General features: G+C 34.2%; 1 protein-coding gene across 7 annotated transcripts in view; it reads right to left on the reverse strand.

Moving 5' to 3' along the window:
* Nucleotides 1-607: 607 nt before the first annotated feature.
* CNTN5 (contactin 5) overlaps nucleotides 608-23180 on the reverse strand; it is a 1357780-nt gene continuing 1335207 nt past the window's right edge. For all 7 annotated transcript variants that reach the window (XM_032426178.1, XM_032426172.1, XM_032426174.1 and 4 more), the window contains 4 exons: nucleotides 16600-16786; nucleotides 16047-16159; nucleotides 7532-7700; nucleotides 608-3616 (listed from right to left, as the gene is read on the reverse strand). In XM_032426178.1, the coding sequence (XP_032282069.1) occupies nucleotides 3513-3616; nucleotides 7532-7700; nucleotides 16047-16159; nucleotides 16600-16786 (573 nt within the window). In that variant the 3' untranslated portion in view covers nucleotides 608-3512. The remainder of the gene's footprint in view (nucleotides 3617-7531; nucleotides 7701-16046; nucleotides 16160-16599; nucleotides 16787-23180) is intronic.

Genomic DNA, 23180 nt, shown 5'->3' on the forward strand with positions numbered 1-23180 from the left:
ATTCCCTTAATATTACATATTTTTGCTAGTCTATCTTAGGGATAGATACCTAGACATGTGATTGCTCGGTCAAAGGGTAAATCCATGCAAAATTTTACTAGTTATTGCCAAATTCCCTTCAGTAAGGTTGTATCATTTTTTGTTTGAGGAGATTTTGAAAATAAGATTCCCTAGTCTCTGACCTACTGAATCAGAACTCTGAGATTTGGGTTCCCAGGTGATTTAGATAATCACCTAGGTGTAGGAAACCTGTTTTACAGGAAAATTTTAGGGCCAACGTGAAATTAAATCCAATTAATTGCTCACTTGATATGTCCTAGGTATTGTGATATGTACCAATGAAAGAAATCCTAAGATGAATATAATATAGTCTCCCTTGGAGGATCCATAGCTTAGAGAGTAGAGGGGAAACATTCATAAGCAAATCATTGTAAAATCATGTGATTGCTGGTATAACAGAAATTTATACATGGTGCTAAGGGAGCACAAAGAGTGAATAACTCTATGAGAATTATAGCTAGGATAGACTGGGACAGACTGTTTCTAATAAAAGCATAATTATGCATTTAACAAACTCTTCATAAAACTCATTGATGGTCTCCTTTCCTGAGAACAAATAAATCATGAGTCTAACCCTAAATTTATCCCATTTGTTTTTTCTTCTCTGTTTGGTTTATTCTTTGACTTGGCTTCCACTTTTTGAATTGAAATTAACATGGACATCTATGGAGATTTTTGAACCTAAAATCATAACAGCATGCAAAGTACTAACATTGTGATATTTTCAGCATGAAAACACCACCATAATCATGATCATACTGTAGTCTGCATGAAATAAAGTCATTCATGTAGCTGACAGGAGAGAAGATAAAAGTCAATAAAAAGAGAATTATTTATTAAAAAGATCTGATGTTACAAGAACAGTACACAGAACTATTATTTGACTGTGCCTTCCACATGATATATACCATTATATGTAGTATATATACAGACTGTATACAATATATTTAACGGTTTGACATGAAGTCCACAGTACCTTTATTTGGATATGCAAAACATTCACTTTTCATGAAATTTTTAATTATGAGGAGTGTTTTTTCCTTCATAGTTCAATTGACATTATACAAAAATACAGTCTCTTTAGTGATTTAAGACTGTGTGGTTACTATCCCATCCAAAAAAAAGCTCACTCAGTACTGCAGCTGAAAAAGAATGTACCTTGATAAGGAATGCTGTTCTGTTTTTTACAAAGTAACAAGTATGTAATACATAAGCACGTAAACATTTAAAACCTTTTTTATAGGTTTATGATGCAAAATACATATTCTGTGCAGGCTGAGTAAAAACATCGCTTATCTCTGATTCCTGTTAAGAAGACATCAGACATTCTACATGTAAATATTCTATCAGATGTGTACCATCCATCAACTAGTGGGGAATCTTGGTTTATTTTAATTAGCCATATATTGACATATTTATTGGGCTTTGTTTTGTAAGAGATTCAGTAATAACTTGATTCTTAAAGTCCTTCACTACATCTAGTATAAAACATCATGGAAAACAAAGAAAATGATTTATAATATGAAGTAAAAATTATTGTCTATTCTTTAATATTCTTGTTGCATCTTTTTTTTTCAGATGCACAATTTCTTTCTGCAAACTACACCACACTCATGAGAGTTCATATTTTGCCTGCTAAATCGTTCGTATCCATCTATCTGCAAAGTCCAGCTTCTCCCACTCCGAAGGAGGTGCTCAAAGAAGGCCACTTGGTTGTTATTATTCACAGGCTTCAATATTCACCATCTGTCATAATTTACCATAATAATCTGTTAACTAAAAATAGTCTTTTAAATCACTTCTCATTTGTTTAGGGGTGTCTTGGACATAATTCCTCCCAAACAGAACGAGTAACCAACTTAAATTGTTGTGCTGTGGCCCTGAAACCAATCTTTTAGATATTCAGAACAGAAATTCCAATATGTCCTGATTCTATAGGGATTAACCTCTAGAGCCAACAGTGTGAGCTAAATATTGTTTCATTTTGCTTGCTGTTAAGGATGCTCCAAACAGAATTAACAGGCTTAGGTTTTAGAAAAGAAAAGAAACTACTTTTTGTTTTCATATTAATATCATCTGTAAAACTAGTTTCTCCAAGCTCTTTTTTGGCATTTGACTTTGCAATAACTATCCCTTCAGGCATCCTTCTTGGGTGTTATGTGAACTGTGGCAGGCGGAACTTCTATATATCATCAAGCAGAAAACTGTCACTTCAGTATCCAACTGTCTCGAGTCACTTTGGTTCATGGTGACTCTCCAAAATAGCAAATGGGGAACATTTCCCAAGGAGTGTATGGCTAGTTAGACTAGCTGAGGCCCTGTACTGAGGCCATGTTTCCAGAACTTAATTAAAAAATCAATTTATTCAAGAGGTCCTTTTTATTTTAATAGTTGGTAACATTTTACAAGTGGTATGTGATGCATGGACGTGTTTAAAAAATCAAAATTCATTTGTTATGCTTGAAAAATTTTAATTCACAGACTATATATGTATGCATAATTATTTGCACAACAGATTTTAATTGTCCTTAAAATTGTTGCCAATTAGAAGAAAACCATGAACTTAATTCAACATCTATTTTGGCAGTAGGTGGGAAAACGGGAAAGCTCTGTCCTGTATTCGTTTTCAAGTTAGCACCCTTCGCAGCATATCAGTGACTGCAGTTTTTAGTGAACATATTTTTTTTGTGACTTTAATCTTTTGTTATTAAAAATAAACATTTATTATATTTGCAGCTAGATAACATAGTAATTAATGAAAAACCATAGCACTTAAATTCATCTGGACTCTCTATTTACCTTGCATTAATGTGAATGGCTTATTCCCTACCCTAATAACTTGCTCTAGGGATGCATATAGAATAGCATATTGACAAATTTTGCTATTTCACTATGCAATAACACAATATTTTTCAAAAAAAACTTTTGTGTACTCATTCTATAATGGATCACACAACTGAAGTATTTTTTTTTCATATCTTCTACCAGCCTGTTAATTAGGATACTTAGCCAAAGGGAAAATGAAAAACAGTAGACTCAGAATCTTTAGCAAACTTTTCATTCTCAGTTTTGTATTTGTGTTTGAAACAATCTGCTAGAGACCACTTACTTAACAAATGGATGGCACACACTCAGGGTCATCATATATAAAATCAAATTCCAACATATTAAAAAAGTAAAGAATACATTTGACAGAAATTACCTTTGCTTACAAAAAATTCATTACATACAATCTGCATATTTTATTGGAACAAGAACTGTCCTCTCCATTTACAAAACCAAAGAGAAACCTGATGGATAAGTAATATTCCCCCCAACCTCCTGTAAGTGCACCATATGTAGTCCCAAATTTTTAAAGCTCATCTCAGGGTCCTGGGTCTCCACTTACACTACACTCTATTCACCGCTATTTTCAAGCTAAAGCAAAGCAAAGCAAGGTAAGTCTGCAGTTTTCACCAAGAGGTTGAAGGAATCATCAATGCCAAGAGCAATGTTACCGATGATGAAGATGGGGAGAGTGTGTGGAGGGTCGACTGGGCACTAGTGATTTTCCCACCTGTGAAAATAGAGAAGCATTAAATGGAGCTAATTATTTTGATTTTGCTTGAGCATAGAGTTGTTTTTAGGTATGTAAGACAAAGGAGTGCAACATGGGTTTGTTTCTGATGAGAGTGTACTTATAAAACAAGACATTGTATGGGGCTCCCAGAAATTATATGGAAGTCAGAATTCTATATGGAATACTGTGTTAAAAGGCTATGTCACATTTAAAAAAAACACATCTACTCAGGAGATTTAGTGTAATTTTCACCAATGATAGAAAACATCTCAAATTCCAGGTATGAATGATAAAATGATTTCTATAGTGTATTGTTCAGGAAAGGGGGAACAAGAATAATTAGCAAAAGTTTGTGGCAATAAGAATTCATAATTCAATTACTTCAGTCAATGTTTGAATTTGATAATAATAAAATTATTTAAATTACTTAATTTACTTATGGGTTCTCCATTGATTTGTTTCTGTTGAGCAGGCTTAAATTCTAGATTCTCATACCAAACTTGGCAAAGGAAGGAGAGCCATCTTTCATTACTCTTACCTATACCCAGGAGAAATTATTCCTTCTTGGGAACAAAATACTGTATGCAGTTAATGTATTAAGGTGGCTGTTTGATTAAACACACTGATCTGAACAGACTAGTTTGAAGTAGTTTTGATAGCTCCACATAACAAGCTTCACACAAACTAAGTACTACCCTTAGACCTAACTCCAGTTAATGGTTCCTCAAGTTTGAAGAATGATCATCATGATCGATATTTAATGAATGCTTACTAAATGCAATGCACTGTACTGAGCCCTTTATACATATTATCTTATTCAATCCTCACAACAGTAAGTAACGTTTTTTCCCCCTGTTGCAGATGAGGGAACTGGAGCTTAGATAATAGGACTTGCTTAAAGTCATCGAGATGGAATTAGTGGAGACAGATGCTCTTACGATTGGCCTTAATTAAAACCTTAATGATAGATTAATCATAAAATAAAGGTACCACCCAATTTTTGGAATCACCCTTTTGTCAAGTTATCTTCTCCGTCAAGAGTTGAGTGTTAATGGGATCTGGTTGTGATTTTTGTTATGGAAATAGTGTCCAAATTTTTTCTCCAGATGTTAATTTAAGAGCTGGGGGGTCATTTGTTTGGTAACACACACACCACACACATAGCAGCAGCAGCGGCAAATCTTTCCTTTGAAAATTTTTATATCTAAGGCACTAATAGAACTTTAACCAACATATTGGAGAATGTAGCTTGTATTTCACCTTGTACAAAAGGAATTATTGTGAAGTGCATGGCCGCATGTGAACTATAAGAAAGGCATGATGACAAAGCTTCACTGGAGTGGTATGTGCATTCTTAATAAATAAAAACTGTGAAAACATCTTTTCTATTTACATCCTTACTATTTACTTGAGTCCTTTAAATTGACTAGCATGACACTTTTACAAAAACATCTCATTTTCAGGATGCTAAGTAGGGATTATATCTCAAATTTCACAAAGAATCCACAAAACAAAAACATTATTTTGGTATAGCAAATCAAAACAAAACACAAACAACTACACTGGACTAAGTTCTAGTCCCAGCTGCAAAACCAACTAGCTATTTCACTTGAGCGAGTCCTTGAACTTCTTAGGGCTTTTGGTTTTTGGAAAATGATAAGGATGAAACCAGTTGTTGTTCATTTTCTATAGGTCTGAGATAGACAATATTAAGAGTTTTCATTTTATTAAAACTCAGAAAATGGATTGCACTAGCCATTATTTTTTAACTAAAACATAAAAGTTGACAATTTGTTTTTCATAGAATAGAAGTTGAAACACAGTGGGAGAATCAATGTTTTTATAAATACTTTCAAACTTGGGACTAATATTGTCCAGATGATATTTTATAATCTGGTAGTCTTAGACTTGACAGGAACCTTGAGGAGTCAGAGAATAATAGAATACTTAGAAGTTTGCTAGAAGGATAAAATAAGATAATATATGAAAAATACCTAGTGTAATGCCAAGAACATGATCATGGGTCAATAAATGCTCATTGTATCGTTGTTTTTAGAAATTTGAGACTTATGGTGCAAGCAGAGAGTTGCCATCTTTTTCGCTTTTCAGAAATAATCTTTAGTCTTTCAAGGTGCTCTTGAAAATTTAACACCCGCATCTGAACAGTTCAATTGTAGTAATCAATGTAGAGACATTATTACCTCTCTTGCTCTTGAAGCTATACTTTTATAAATGAATCATAAAGTATATTAGGTTTTAGTGTGGCCACAATGTATTTAAATTCTTAGGTTTTTTCACCTGAATTTCTGAAAAATGTCAGATTTCCTATATTTTATGTTTTTTTATTTTTAACTTTTCATTTAGAAATAATTTTAGATGCACCAAGAAGTTGTAAAAATAAAGCAAAGAATTCATCCAGATTTCTTAAATGTTTGTTTCATCATTGTTGTGTTATTATTCTCTCTATAAATACATATATTTTTCCTGAGTCACTTGAAAGTAAGTTGCAGACATGATGTACATTTACCTCTAAATACTTTAATGTAGAGTTCTTAAAAATAAGACATTTTCTTATATAGCCACAGTACAATTTTTTAAGAAAAGGAAATTATTGATATATATGTTATCTAATCTGCAGACATTATTCAAATTTTATCAACTCTCCTAATTATATCCTTTATCTCACCTTATATTTTTATGTAAGAATTTACTTGTCAAATATTATGTAAATAGCTTTTCCTCAAAGCTTCAGTCTAATTATTTTCTTCCTTATATTTGCCATCTATCCCACTTTGTGGCATCAAAAAATATCATATGCAATGCTTCTGGTCTTAATCCAAATTGATAAATATGTTGAATGCAACAAAGCCACATGCAGAGTCCTACAGGATATCACTGGATACTTCCCTTTAGGCTGACAATTCTGCTTGAGAATGATTACTCAATAAATAAGCTCATAATTGCCCATTAATTAAATGCACATTCTTAGGCAAGTTACTTAAATTTTCTCCTTAAAATATGAATAATGTCATCTACTTCATATAATTATTACTAAGACTAAATAAGATGATGTGTAAGACTTATGACCAATCCTAACACATAATAAGGGCTCAGTAAAAGCTAGAAATTATTAATACTGCTAATAAAAACTATGAGGCACAAATAAGTTCCAGTGATCTAATGTACAGCATCGTGATTATAGTTAATAATACTGTAGTACACACTTGAAAGTTGCTAAGGGAGTAAATTTTAAATGTTCTTACTACAAAAAGAAATGGCAGTTATGTGACATGATGAAGGTGTTAGCTAATGCTATGGTGGTAATAATTTTGCAGTATATAAGTGTATCAAATCAACAAGTTGTATACCTTAAACCTACAAAAGGTTACATGTCATTTATATCTCAATAAACCTGGAAAACAAACAAAAAATGATACTCAATAGAATTTACAATTTACTCTGAAATCAATAAAGATGATCCAAATTTAATTTTAAGAAGCAGTTCCTTTAAGCTCTTCTGTACCCCATTCTCCACTTTTTAATGATAAAGGTAATCAAGGTAATAGAGAAATAGGTATGTTAAAGTTGTGCAGTTTAAAAGCAATATTACAAAGCCCAAATGGCCAGCAAGGTGCTGCTTGAGACCAGGATGGGCAAGGGAATTTCCCCAAAATAAGCACATTCTAATGAAACATTCTGATGAAAAATCCTTTCTAGATTTATAGAAATTCTGCAATTATGGACATAAGGGCAACATTCTTATTAATTGGAGGATGGTATGGAAATCAGAGTGAGAAATGAGACCCTTCCAAAGTTTTCATCCATGCAATCCATCATATTAATTTTGGTGAGGTTTACACTATTTAACATTGTTGGTGGTCATCAAATTAAGCCTATTATGTCAAAACTTACCTGAATAGGATGGTACCCTGATTTGGGAACTAGCTGTCCCATCCCCTCCTTCACTGTATGCTCGAACTTCAATAATATAGACTCCAGCATCCGGCAGTGGTACTACTGCTTGAGGTTTCTGTGTTTCAATAACTTGACTGTTGCTGTGCCCCTCTTGCCTATAAAAAACCTGGAAATAATAACAGAGATTTAAACATTTCATATTCACATGAAGATTCCAAATCTTTATTGATTGACTACCGTATGTCACATTTTGAGCTAAGGAAGCCTATGGCTTTGACAGATATGTAAGTAAATGCAATATATGTGCTATATGGAGCAGTGGAAGTGTACATAAGATGCTATGGAAATATAGGGAGAGTATGTGCTATGGTGAGCACTGTGAATTGTGTAAAACTGATGAATCACAGACCCGTACCCCTGAAACAAATAATACATTATATGTTAATAAAAAAAAAGAAAAAAAAGATGCTATGGAAATATAGGAGAAAGAGTTTAATTCTGTCTGTGGGTTAGGAAAGGCTTTTCAGAAGAGGTCATGCCTGAGTTAAGTATCTGAAGATGAATGGAGTTCACCAGATGGAGAAAAGGATGAGAATTCTAGGAAAAGATAAGAAAAACGAAAATACACCTAAGCAATGAGAAACCATAACATTAGGGTATGGAATGGACAGAAGACATACGGGGATGGGGATACATGAGACTAGAGCAGCAGGTAGTGAGGGGGCATATCACTAAAGTCTTTTATTCTAGGTTATTGGAATGAATAGTATCCTGAGGGAGTACTCACAGCTGTCATCTTCAAATTCAAAGGACTAAAGAGATAGTTCGTTAAATATATCAACAATAAATATTTAACAATGTAGGAAATCACTGAAAAGTTAAAATTTTAGTGTTTCTATTTACTTCTGTGGTTGTTTGCTTTTCTGTGAACTGGCATTTAGATATTTTGGATAGTAAAGTCTTTTTGACACCTGTCCATTGTACTAGAATAGAACATGTATTCATGACAAATGGTTTCAGAATTACAAATTAGAACATAGAATTATCCTGGGGTGCCTGGGTGGTTCAGTTGGTTAAGCATCTGCCTTTGGCTCAGGTCATGATCCCAGAATTGAGTCCCATATCAGGCTCCTTGCTCAGCAGGGAGCCTGCTTCTCCCTCAGCCTGCCACTCCCCCTGCTTGTTCTCTCTCTCTTGCTCTCTTGCTCACTTGCTCTCTCAAGTAAATAAACAAAAATCTTTTAAAAAAGGACATAGAATTATCCTATGTTTACAAATCAGAAAGCACAGATCACAGGAATTATGCAATTTATACAAGATCATGTGGCTAGTTAGGGAAGAAATTGCATTAGAAGGTTAAAATTCTGATGATCAGTTAAGAGCTGCTTCAGAACTATATTATTTTGTTTCTACTTACAGATCTGGATTCAAAACAATCTCCTACAAACAAAATAAAACAAAACACAATCTCCATATTTCTTTCTGGGCAAATTTGGTTCCATTATAGGACCTGGTGCATGGTAAACTTAAGAGAAATCTACTTCTGTTGCCATCATTGTTCATGGTCAATGGTCAGTATTTCAACTGCATCATAAAAGATACCTTAGGAAGTTAGATAAAAATTTATGTTTTTTCTTATAAAAATGTGTTTTGAGCTTGAACTAACCTACAGAGAGGGGAAAAAAAAAACTTTAATAGAGCATTCTTGTCATATATTGAAGCCTGTCTGTACTTGATCCTCCCTTTTGCATTCTGGTAATAAATGGTCCCTCCCTTTCACTTTTCTTTCACAGATTTAAATTTACTTCAGGGTGTCAGAAGAGAAGTAACTTCTCTCTAAAAGTACTTAGCATGTACAGTAATTGTATGTATTGAAATACTTATAGGGAAGCCATAGCCTCAATGTAGTTGCAAAGTGATAAGAGTATCATCAAATATTTACTGGGCATATCATGTGGGCCAGGCACAGTGCTATATATTGGAGATTCATAACAGAACAAGACCACATGTTCCTGCTCTCATGGCGCCTACAATATAATAATGGGGACAGATACCAATGCAGGGAAGTGTAATAGGAAATGTATTTGGTGATATAGCAATGCACAGAGTAATACTTGATCAAGATTTGGGGAATCAGAAACACTTCTCGGAGCATGCCCACAGCAGGTTCTTTCAGCTTAAAAAATGACAATTGTATCAGAATTTATGTTTCTTATTTTGACTGTAGCAGTGTAATGAATTAGAATTCTGATCATCCACTTGAGGTAATTAGAAAGCAAATTTATGGCAATGGGGAAGTATGTAAATTGGTGAGGATTGGCAGGGGAGTGACTATTTTAGAGGACATTGTTATTATGGTTCAATAAATTACAATTCTTATGACAAAGAAAAATGCAACTAGTAATGCATATCTAATGTTGCTGTAAAATCCAGAGTTGAAGAAAAATTTGTGGATCAGTTGAGATTTAGAAACAAAAGGTAAAAGCAGGAAAAATACCAGTTAATAGTAGCAAAAGGAGTTTGAGATTAAATGTGGCTTTTACCAGTACATCCAGGGAGATATGATGTTATGAGTCAGTAAGTAGGTATACTAAGTGAAAAGATACATTAAATTAATGGTTAGTCTTAGGTGCTTGAGAGAATCTTGGCTCATTTTAAAATCCTGATTTAGTAAAGATGGATGAGAATGAGAAATATGAGAAGGTTAAGGAGTTATCAAGACATGTCAGAAATAGTTATTGATAATAAGGAGTCCAGAGAGTACTGTGAGAATCTGGACATTTACAAAATGGTGGTTGTGATGACAGCTATCTTTAGGCATAAAGGAAATTGTATTTTCAATACTATCCTCAAATTCTACTTAACAAGCTGGGAAGAATGAATTATCCAAATAAGTGATTCTAAACAAAATATTAATGTGGTACTGCAATTCTGAAAGGCATGATCTGGAAACAGCTAGTCTATATTGATGGTAACACAGTAATGGTGTGAGCAGGCTTAAATATATAACAATAAATTTTTGCTGGTTTTACCCATGAGTGCCCCTGAGAAGGATGGATTCTATTAAAGGGAAGGCCAATTCAGCAGCTGAGCATCTTGGGATCTTAGGAATAGTCAACAGGGACATCTGCTCTTCATAATGGAAAGTGAGGAATCTGAAGCCCCACTAACAATAGGAGGGTGAGAAGTCAGCAAGATGATAGAAGCAAGATGAAAAGAAGTTGGGGAAGCATAAGAACCAGTGAGAAGCCACTGACTGGAGGATGGCCAAAAGCACTTTTAAGAACAGGACTTTCTATGGGCAATTTTCAGATATTTGCTTGTATGGTATGCTTTTCATTCTACCTGCTCCCGCCAACATTTCTATCAAGTCTACTTTCTACGTGTATATATTTGATATTATATAAGCCATTTTTGTTTTATTTTTAAAAAATATTTTATCATAAAAAATTTCAAGGAAAATCACATGTAAGAGGATAGTATAACTCATTATATATGAGTCATTTTAATTTGTGGGTATCACAAGAAAGAGGCTGAATCCCATACATGGAGTGAATATAAGATGAAGGAACAGCTGCAAGATACAGGAAATCAATGAGACTAGAAGGGCCAAAGACATTAAGCTCCCTCGAGAAGCTGGATAAATATAGAGGTGGTCTTCAGAATTCTGTAGGGTGTGGAATAAAATATCAACCCAAGCGTACATATATCTCAGGAGTCTGGAAGGCCCTGATATCTAAGTTGAATAAGTAAACAAAAATTTCTGTCTACATTGATGGAACACATAATAACCAGTAAACTTTGAGCCTGATTTTTCCCCTACTCTCCCTGGCTCTGTAAACAGGCAGAAAGTAGAGGTAAGGGGGAAAGATATATGGAGAAAGGGTTGTATATCTAGGAAAGGATACTTTTTAGTTGTAGCCTAGAAAACAAGACCTTATTTTTTTTGGTATGTAGCCTGAGGCATTGTCCTGAATTCCTTCTGCTTGTTTTTTTTTTTTTTTTTTTTCCTGAATGGATAAAAGTTTCACTCAGTGGGAAAGGGAATATTTGCACAAGTGAAAGTATAGCTCCTGGGCATTTAATATTTATTTTCCCTTTTACTTGGGCTTAAATCTACATGAGAAGAATAAGGTGGAGATAAGATGGTTGTTTCACTTTATAATCTTGGTAAACTTCTTTCATAATATAAAGAAAAAATTTCTTCATTCTCAAGATTATTAAGGAGAATTATGGCTGAATATGCTTTTAGTACACAGCTTTGTTATTGGCATTGGTATTTCTTTAGGAACGCCAGTAACAGATGTGCCAAAATTAAAGACTCTAGATACAGACTCCACACTAGAGGAATTAAAAAATGAAATTTTCTTCATTGAAAAGCATTTATTTGGGAAAAATATATTAAATTAGAAAAAACTTATTTGAAGTTTTTGCTCCATTTTCCCCATCACTTATAAATAATATATTAATAATATAGGTGGCTTTTTCCGATTTGGGAAATGTAACAAAACAAGAGAAAGGAATAATAATGGACTTGAAGGAGTTATAAATATACTAAATAAACTCCCAAATTTGACTTAACTTTTCAAATGGGGAGTTATTTTATTTGAGTGAGAATAATTTGTAGCCGTATCTTCAAGAGACAATCTTTTCCTAACGTTCTTCTGGTTCTTCAAGCTTCTAATTCTCTTACTTTTTAATGAAAGCTGTGATGTCTTGAAATTATTGCTATTAAATCTGGACTTGTTAAACAAAATCCCAAGAAGTTCAGGATCTCTTGGCTGATCTCAAAAAGCAGTAAGAAATTTCACAACTAGGTAATACTTAAAATTTAACTGAATGGATTTAATTTAATTTAATTTTTTTTTTTAAAGATTTTATTTATTTATTTGACAGAGAGAGACACAGCGAGAGAGAGAGCACAAGCAGGGGGAGTGGGAGAGGGAGAAGCAGGCTTCCCGCCGAGCAGGGAGCCCGATGCGGGGCTTGATCCCAGGACCCTGGGATCATGACCTGAGCTGAAGGCAGACGCTTAACGACTGAGCCACCCAGGTGCCCCTGAATGGATTTAATTTTAATATGTCTCCTCTGATACAACCATTTATGGCTTGATTCCATCCTTCTTCCACTATATTCTTGGTCATTTTTGAGGTCCCTGATAAGATTTATGATGAGGAGACCTCCTTCATCTAATGAACACCTTGTACAAAATTTCTCATCATATCTTTCTCTGTTAACATTTTGTCCTTATATATGTTGACACTTCAATCTCTGAAATTATGTAAGGAATTAAGATCCATGCTTCTTAGAAAATGGATTGGTTGAATGTCAAATTCCACTATTTTATCTTACTCTTTTTGTTATTTTTAAAGAATGAGTTCAATCCTGTATTTAGTATCCTAACTATAAGAAAAGAGTTGAGTGTATTATTTATGGACCAAGTCTGGAGAACAAATCTATTTTTCTCCATATTTATCACTTTTCAATCATTTTTACAATCTGGAAAACTTCTAGATGAAGACTTTTCTGAGTTCATCTACTTTGGACTTAATATAAAAGGTGAAAAACACAGTCTTTGCATTTTAAACCTCAGGCATTGACTCCAAGTTTCCTATTCTCAAACTTACATACCATGTACATTTCTAGTGATCTCTTTTGCTTATAAAAGTAAAGTAACTTGGCAAAGACAAAGAGTAAAAACAAATTTACTTCTCTTTTTGATATTACAATTAATTGTGGAAGCTTTCTCTTACTCTATTAAGCAGGAAGTCCTCTACCTCAAATTGCCTCACGGATAGAGAAATAGTGTGCTGACTTGTACCTACTTTTGTTAATCTTTTGTGACTGCCGTATGCTATTGTGCTTAAGAGGTGGCCCACTGTTATACTGGTATTCTTGGCCCAGTGGTTAGGGCACTCTTGGTCTGGCAATAATTTGGGGGGATATAGTAGAACTCAAAGAGGTTTTTTTCCTCTGAGTTTCATGCTCAGCCTTGGCCACTCCATACTTGGGTGAACCTCCATCCAAATGGTACAGCTCTTTAGCTGCAGTGCAGATCCTTGCCTAGGCTGGAGGAGTTTTCCACAAAGTCATGCTCAAAAGGGGGCTACAAGCTTGTGTTCTCTGGGTTACAACCCTGTAGTTTTAAATTTGCAGCTATTGTTTCTAATCACATTCCTGGCCCCTTGTGCCTGTGTCAGGAGGAGTTTTCATCCTTAGCTACCTGCTCTGTGAAAACCAGACTTTCCCAGGAGAATCCAGGCTCTGTGTTAGTCCTTTTACCCTCATGGGGCCCTTTGTGACATTTCCGCCAATAGGTCTCTCATTGGGGATTATCCTGTCCATCAGAAGTTCTAATAAGATTAGTCGCAAAAGAACAAGCTTTGAGGTCTCACTCCATTTGTTATCAGCAGACTCCTTTCTTAAGAACGAGCTCTTTCTTCTCAAGGACATAAGGAAGTATAACCATTTTAAGGAAGTAAAAGAAAAAAAATCATCTATCAATGTGTACCTACTTGTCATTAACTTATATAACTAAGATGGAACATGCTAGTGATTCTTCCTCTAGCAAGAAGGTATTCCAAGGTAACTTCTGCTGTCTTCATTTAGACAGAACTGGCAGGCAACTTTCAAACAAAGATCAGTTCCTTTTGTTAAAATTTTCACCTAACTAGATATTCTCTTCTCAAAACAATTAGAATAAATAGTAGCTATTTTTAAATGAGCACCTTCTATATGCTAATAGCTATAAGCTATTTTACATAAATTATCTTATTTAATCCATAAAACAATCCTGCATGATAGATATTATTTTATTGTTATTTTTGCCATTTTGAAGTTAAGAAAATGAGACTCAGAGAGATTAAGCAACTTGCTCAGAGTTACACAACTAGGATTTGAATGAAAGTCTGACTCAGAAGCCAGTGTTCTTTTCCCACTACACTTAACAAATGGGAAGGCCATGCTGGAAAAACACACATCTGATAATATACACTTATGAGTAATTGCATAATATACTTCTAGCTGGATTAAATTAATTAATTTATTCATCCATTCTAGAAACATTGGGGATAAAGTGATGAGAAAGAGTTTCTGCCGTCAATCACATATAGTCTGGTTGGGGAAACAACCACATATAAAGAGGAAGAACAGTGACAGAGATAGATGGGGTAATTGTGAGCAAAAAGAAGGATTACCGTGCTTGGGAACCCTATGCCCAACCTCACATATTCTTCAGGTCTTATTACCTGAGAGGTGCCTTACGCTGACTGTTTCTTTCAGATGGCCATATGCTTTCATGTAGCTCTAACTTGTTTTCTACTTTGCCTCTCTAGTTTGGGAGTTTGGTTGCCATAGTCCTAATGATATTAGATTGGTTCTTGGAAGGTATATCACCATTTATGGCCATACTGCTACATCTAATTATCAAAGGTATATTTGCCTTAGAGGAAAAGTTGTAAGGACATGGTTATTTGGGTAAGGGCATAGAAGAAGAAGGCAAAGGGAGGGGTATAAAAAATGGCTCACCTGCCCTCCCCCAAAAGATCAAATTCAATATCTCTGAGGATTAGAACAGATTTCAGTATGTATGTTTGAGTAATGAGGGTGTCTGCCATCCACACTAATTATAGTCTGTAAGAAATAATATAATTTGTGTCTTAAAATATGATTAATGGGAATTACTTACCTTAAAAATATATTTCATTTATAACTTTTTAAGTTTTTACCTTCAGAATTTTAGCACTTTATATACAAAATATTGTGTTACCATTTCTGATAATTGAAAAGCCACATAGATGATGATTTTCAGTCTAAATATTATTAAAATGCTTAAAATTTCTGATATAAATAATATTCAGTGTATGGTTCTGTATGGAGTTTAAGACAATAAGAGAATCTGATGAAAAAAGAATTTGAAATTCAAACAAATCAATACATAGATCACATATATTTTAAAATTAGAGACAAAGTTGTTTTTCAAAAACAAACCAAATGTTTTCATATTTCCAGCTCTCTTGCTGGCACATTTCAGGATGACTGTATGTGAAATGCTATGTCTATTTTGGAGCTTGCTATCTCTCCATGGACTCTTTCTTAACCCAGTGTGCTGGCCTTAGCATTTCTTCTTCTTTTTTTGCTAATAGTCTTTCCACCCAAGTTAAATTATCCAGTCTTTGTCATCTGCCAGGAAAATTTGTCTTCAGGGAGAAAATGCTACGACTCTCTCCTTAAGTTCTGCTGGTCCTGACACTGCTTCACGGAGCCATCTTCATTCTGTATTCAAATTGTTGCTGCTTTTCCTATTCATTCCCTTCCTATGCCTTGAGCAGTTAAAACTGATTTTGATTGCCTTGGCTTACCTATTGTGGGAGGCTTTCTTCTAAGTTATAGGTAGAAAATGATTGGGAAAAACAGGTATGCTAATGGCCTTTTATGCCTTATAATTGTACATCCTCATAATAACAATTTTTAAGATGAGTGTCTATACAAGAGAGTGAAGAAACATACTGACCTTGTAGCCCATGACTTCAGATTCATTGGCTAATGGTCTGACTGGTTCCCAGCCCAGAGAAAGCTGAGAGCCTTGCTGTTCCCACCTGAGATTGCTGGGTGCTTGACTAGGGGCTGCAAAATAAAAAGTGAAAGTGAACAGACAAGGAGTCTTAAATACATTTCTTCACTTAAATCTTTGTATTTCAATCTTTTCTTGTGTGTAATAGTTGGCTGGCACCATAGGCTTCTTTCCAGCTGGAGTCAGATAAGGAGGGTTTTTGCTCCAGAGTGTCATTTTAATAGCTACTCTACCGAGCTTTTGAACCAGAATCCTTTTATCTTCCTTCCTGTGTCAAAATCGCTTGGCCTTATTTCACAGGAAGATAACCTTTATCTACTGTGAATGCAAAATTTTCTGAGCTAGTTTTGGAATTCAGATCTAAGCATTCAAGCGAGACTATGAATCAAAACTCCCCTTCAACTCTCCTTATTTTGTACCTCACAGGGCTTTCAGAAATGTTAAAAGATGTTTCCCTTTTGTCTGAAACAAACAAAAATCCCAGGTCACTTACGGGATTTCTTGGTGGTTGCACTCACTTCACTGCTAGGTGGCCCATATCCAGCTCCATTATAAGCCCTCACTGTGAAGTGATATAAAGTATTTCCTTCTAATCCTGTCACAATGACAGAGGACTCATTCCCTCTAGTTTTGACTGTTTCTGCAGCATCTTCTTGTTCCATGTCTTTCCGATAACCAACCTGTCAACAAATTATTAAATGACAGATTAATTTTGAAGTTTCTTCCATACTTGTGATTGTTTAGTTTTCCTAAAGCCCTAAGAAATCACTCTTGTATCATCCAATTAACAGGTACTACCAACAAGGCAAAATCAGTCTTAGTCACTGCCTGATTTGCATCTGTGTGCATCTTAGCAGTACTCAACAGAGCAACAAAAGGTGCTACCTTCTAGCCTGGTAGCATGAGTTGCTTGGAAAAGAGTCCAAAACACATCCTGACGTTAAGGAAGAATCATTCAAAGAAATTGAAGAAATGCTCTTCTCTTATATGTTATCAGAAACTTTTACCTTTCAAAGCCATGGAGCTTTGAATGAATTATTTGAGAAAGAGACATGAACAATATTTCCTTCTGGGCTCCACATAAAGGTAGAGTCATATAAGCTGTATGGGTTTAATAGAGAAGAGGTGACAGAGAACATTCATGATACCTGGGAGTGGTCTAAATGTAGACCTATCACATTGCTAGGATATGGGAGGGAGGCAGAAAGGAACTTTTCCGTCAAAGCACAATTTATGCATTGAGATGATCTTTCCTGATTATAAGCTCATGGTGATGCTGTCATACCAAACTTGAACCCTTTGTGAGTTTAAGTAACTGTTTTTGTGTAACAATATTTAAGTGGTTAAAAGAGTAGTTTTTACTCCTCTACTTACTTACTGTGGTAAAAGTAATGGAACAGTAGTTGCCCCCCTCCCATTAATTACTGTGGTGAAAGAAGTGGATCACTGTACCCATTTCATCCTCCTTCAAGTGCTTTGTTTACTGTAGAGGCTAAGAAGCCAAACACCACATTTTCCAGAGGCTTTCAACTAAGGTTGCTGCTACACAGGGTAGGCAGTGAGGGGTTTTTGTTTGTTATTTGAAATATTCTGGAGCATGCCTAAGACGGCCATTTCCAGCTATAGCCAGAGGAAGTCATTATAGGCTCTTGTGTCTCGGAAAAAAAACAAAACAGAACATTTGAGTCACCACATCAAATTAAAAGGCCTCTGCCAGCCTAGGTGCTGGCTGAAGGCAAAGGGAATAAGAAATGGGTAGACGAGGAAGGAAGTCAAAAATTGTAACTGCAACTTTATGAAATGAAGACTATAATAGCAATACTTGCTTCCAGGTACAGTTTTGTGTATATGTATTAATGACTTGGGCCCCTTCCTTTTTCTGATGTTTTATACAGTGTCGTAGGTAGGTAACTCTCTAATGTAGTTCATTAGAGGAAGAATAAACTTTCACCCTGAGATGGACAGATTTACTGATGGAACTTTCTTTGACTTTCCTGCTTAGGGAAAGGGTCAGTACATTTTCATTTGTAAAAGTGATCTTTGTACCGTATCAGTATGGAACACGGTTGTTGCTTATTGTTGCTTATGAGGGTTGTTGAGTGGGGAAAAGGAAGTGTATGTATGTTGAGTAACCAAAGACAAATGGTACATTAGTGTTCAACATCCATTTCACTCTCATTCCAGTTATCTCTCTGTACTGAAGAGGATGGAGAGCTAAAAATCTTATTTCTAAGGTTCCTTTGCAGTTATGACTCAATGTGTTGTAGCTTCAGCCAGTCAGATGAATATGCCTGAGATTTGAAAGTAAAAGTGAGATGGAGATTGAACTTCTGCTTCTGCATTTCTGCTGGTAAGCACATTCATGGAGTCATTATTTTTCCTTCCCGCCCAGCCCCCAAAGGCGCATTAGTAAGTGACTCATTGTCTAACCATTAGCTTTATGAGAGCCGAGAATCAGGGCACAGGACATCCATTTTGTTGGTGCAAATCGTAGTTTGCATGGTGGGATTCTGGAACTGGCAACAACAGTGGAGGTCTACAGATCACAGCAGCTTCCTGAATGTGGCACCATCCTGATTATAGTGGCTTCTTTAAACATAGCAATGGAGTATGCTTCTGGGCCTGGTGGCTTAGAAGACATCTTCCTTTGTGTTGGTTCTATAGTTTGACTTTAAGAGTCATTCTTGATTTTTCAGGTCACCCTGAAGTCTGTTAATTTAAGTTGATAATTTTGTAAAACATTTAATAACAATAATATTTCTTACTTAAACTATTTAGAGTAATTTAGTTCTTTGAGACTAACCCCTATCTGATACATCTACACAAATCTCATATATCTTTGTATATATCTATCTCTTTATTTTCTTTAAAGGCTAAAAAGACAATCAAATTCCTATTTCTCATCTCTGTCTCTTCACAGATTTGAACTGGTATACAGCTGAGTGACTGAATTTCAAATATCTGTTTGATTAATCTGGAATCCTTTAAAATCCTAACTTTTATATGATGAGCTTAACTTGCTTCATCTTTGAGAATATTTTAAGTGAATAAATCTAAGTTATTTTCAAAGTACAAAATTGGCTGAGATGTCATGAGATGAACAAACACATATCTTTCCTTTCCAGTGATATATCTGATTCCCACTTCTCTGTTTTAATTTTGTTTAATTGGTTAGATTATTTAAATTAATTAAATATATGTATTTGAGGGAAACAAGTATGATTAAATTCAATGAATGTTGATACAGATTTGATACAGATTTCACTATAAATTTTGACTTCTAAATATTTAATGTTTAATGTTCTGATTAATCACCATAAAATTAAACATCCTAATGAAAGATAAAATGTTTCTTAAGTAACTGCTTGTAAAAAAGAAAAGAAAAACAAAACCAAATTCCAGCTGAAATCTACACAGTGTATTCTGAAGTATGCTTCAGGTAAAAAATGTTCTTGTTAAAAAAAACAACTTTAACTGAGGGTACTCATTTAAAATAAAGCATATCAGGGGTGGGTGGGTGGGGGCGATGGGTGAAATATGTGAAGGGGATTAAGAGTACACTTACGATGAGCATTGAGTAATGATATATAGAATTGCTGAATCACTATATTGTACGCCTAAAACTAATATAACACTGTATGTTAACTATACTGGAATTAAAATAAAAAGCTTTAATTAAAAAAAGCAATAAAAAAATAAAACCTACAGAGAAATGTAAAAAAAAATTCACACATTCTCTTCCTAGCATGTTTAAAAAAAAAAAAAGAACAAGAGTTGTTACTTTCACAGTGAAATGATAATTATTTGCCCCCCACCTTTTTTTTTGGTTGGGAGAAAGGGTAAAACAAAAACAAAAATATTTGGAGTTTAACATTATGCTTCTTTCATGATTCTTAAATTAAAGTAATACAGTATTCACAAGTCACACACACCTTCTAAAATTGAGACTTCTTCATTCATTTTCTCCCCCATGATTCAGTTTCCATCCGGATGATATATTTCATCAAAGCATACACTTTGAACTCTATATGAGATCACTTGAAATTAGGTTAAAAATGTTTAAAAAGATATAAATATCTAAAACTGGAAGCATAGATAACCTACTATTTTATCACCTTCAGATAATTGTCTTTTGTATGTGTCTGTGTATTTCTTCCTATATTTTCATTACATATATTTAATATAATTATGTACCTATAATTTTATGTCCTACTTTTATTCTCTAACATTAGAGTTACACATAAGTATTTTCTCATTTTTCAAAGTAATATTCTATCATATGTCTGTATACCAAATAATATTTAACCAGTGTTCTATTGTGGAACATTTGGGTAGCTTCCAACTAATGTTTTTTAAATTAAAATGTTGCTATGAATGTCTTCATTTGTATTGTTTTCTACATATTGGATTAATTCCCCAGGGTAGAATCCCACACAGGAGATTATGGGGTCTAAAGTAACGAAAATTGTTATGCTTTTTGATACAAAAAATGTCACACTGGTTTTCAAATAGTTTGTACAAATTTTCATTTCCAAAAAAAGTTTATGAATCTAAGATATACCATACTATTGCAAGCTCTAGGTAGATAATGGGTTTGGAGCCAGAAGGTCTATATTTGAAACTTACTTTTTTTTATCTGTAAGCTATATATAATGGGACAAGTTACTTGACCATTGAATTTCTATACTCTTTTTATAAAACAGGCAAAATACTACTTACCTCAATTTCATGAATCATTTTTAAACTGCTCCCCTATTGTCACTAAACTACTTGAACTATTTTTTCTTGATGTTTTAATATTTCTGATTTTTCTTATTTGTAAGTCTATTAGTATCCTGTTTTTGATATTCTTCATATTATTTTGATTGTCCAATTTCGTCTCTTAAAAACTCTATTTAAAATTATAATAACATGTGATGTTATTAGTGGCAGGCAGGAAACATGTCTTCTGAGTCAGCCAATACCTGTAAGAGTATAGATTTGAACCTAAATTTACAGGGTGGCTCTTTCTGGTAAAAATCCATTTTTTTTATCCAAAGTTGACTCTCCAGGATAATTACAATTTTAACTATGCAGATAGTATAGTTGATTTTTTGGTGTGATGGTTCTAAGATACATATGTCACACACAATCCAGTTATTTTACCTGAAGTTGCAGAATCTAAAATCTAAATCCATGATTTTTGCCGTTTGCAGTAGATGGTTCCTGGATGAGTTGTGAACTTTCCCCTACTTCTCAGTTTTCATACAGTTTTATATATATATGTATATATATACACATATATATATACACATATATATACACATATATATATACATATATATAATTATATTTATAACTGTATTTATAAATATATATTATGAGAATATATATAATATATATAACTATATATTATATATATAATCAGTGAATTATATATATAATTAGTGAAGAAGTCTCCTTAATATTTTATGTTCTCCTGATTTTTGCTACCTGTTAGATTTTAAAAACACAACATTTTTTCTTAGTTCTTGAAGTCACTTATTTCTATTTAATTGTACTTAGTGATCACTGCTCATTCAATATTGTACTCCTTGAATTTAATAAACATAGCTCTATTTTCTGTTGTTATTTAATGCTGCAAAAGAGTAATTGATTTTTTGCATCTTTGAAAGTAACTTATTCTTTCTTCTAGGGAGCTTAGAGGTTTTTTTGTTTGTTTTTAAAATCTAAATGCATATTGAAATGTAAATATTTTATCAGGGCTTTAATTCTTAAAAGTTATTAATTCAATTATTCATTCAAAAAATTTTTGAATATATATTATTTACCAAGAACTATGCCTGCAGGCAACTGGGGACTAATGGAGTCAAAAAAGACATAGCATAGGCCAGAACACAGAGGACTTTCAGAGCAGTGACACTATTCTGTAGAGTATTATAATGGTGAATATATGTCATTATACATTTGTCAAAACCCTTAGAGATGTCCAACACCAAGAATGAACCCTAATTTAAACTCTGGACTGTGAGTGGTGATGATGTGTCAATGTAGGTTCATTGATTATAACAAATGTACCACTCTGATGGGGTGTGTTGATAGTGGGGGAGGTGGTGAGTGTGTAGGGACAGGGGTTTGTGGGAATTCTCTTTATTTTCTGCTAAAATTTGCTGTGGACCTAAAACTGCTTATTTTTTTTAAAGTTTTATTAATTGAAAAAAATAATAGCTAAAATAGTTATTGAATGAATAACCCACACAAACATAAAATTGTGATTCTGACAAGCTACTTATTGCTAGAGATCTACAATTTGGGGTAAGTCTCAGTGGAGAGAGGCTGGTCAAGGAAGGCTTCACTAAGAGAGGTAGCTGAGCACTGGCAGAAAGACTAGGAGCTAAGCAGGCAAAGAGGGAGGGAAGGCAGAGGAATAGTGTGTGCAGTCTGGAAAGGAGAATGATATATATGCAGACCTGAAAAAAGTCCAGTTAGGCTGATGTGGAAATTGATGGTGAATATGGCTTAATTTGATCCTACAGACAAAGGATGGAGCTAGATCTTGTAGTTGTCTGTGTTAAGGAGTTAGGAACATTTATAACACATTGAAGGATTTTGAGCAGGGGTGAGGGTGGGAGTGTGCATTTGTTTTTTGACAAGATACACCCAGCTGTCCAAAGTTTTTTTGTTTTTTTAAAGCACATAAATCAGATGGCTCCCTTGTTAAAAACTTTCCATATTGCAGTTAGAATAAATTCCAAACTCCTCATCATGGTTTCCAAGGCCTTACCTGATATGCTCTCTGTGTCCTTCTCCAACCTCATTTTACATCCTACCTCACTTTCTTGCCATCTTCCAGAAAAATGGGTCTCAGACATTCACTCACATTCATAATTGAATTTCTAGTGCCATGTCTCTAGAAGCTCTTTTCATAGCTCTTTTTCTCTAAATGGCTATCTCCTTTGGTTCAGCTTACCTGAGAAGCCTCCCTTGACCACTTCTCTAAAGAAACCATCTCTCTTTTATGCCATTCTGAGTTTTGTTACAATCACTTGTAATTATGAAATTACATGAAGCTATCCTAATTTATCTGTTTGTTTG

The sequence above is a fragment of the Phoca vitulina genome, unplaced genomic scaffold, assembly GCF_004348235.1.
Source record: "Phoca vitulina isolate PV1807 unplaced genomic scaffold, GSC_HSeal_1.0 scaffold34, whole genome shotgun sequence".
NCBI classification, from domain to species: Eukaryota; Metazoa; Chordata; class Mammalia; order Carnivora; family Phocidae; genus Phoca; species Phoca vitulina.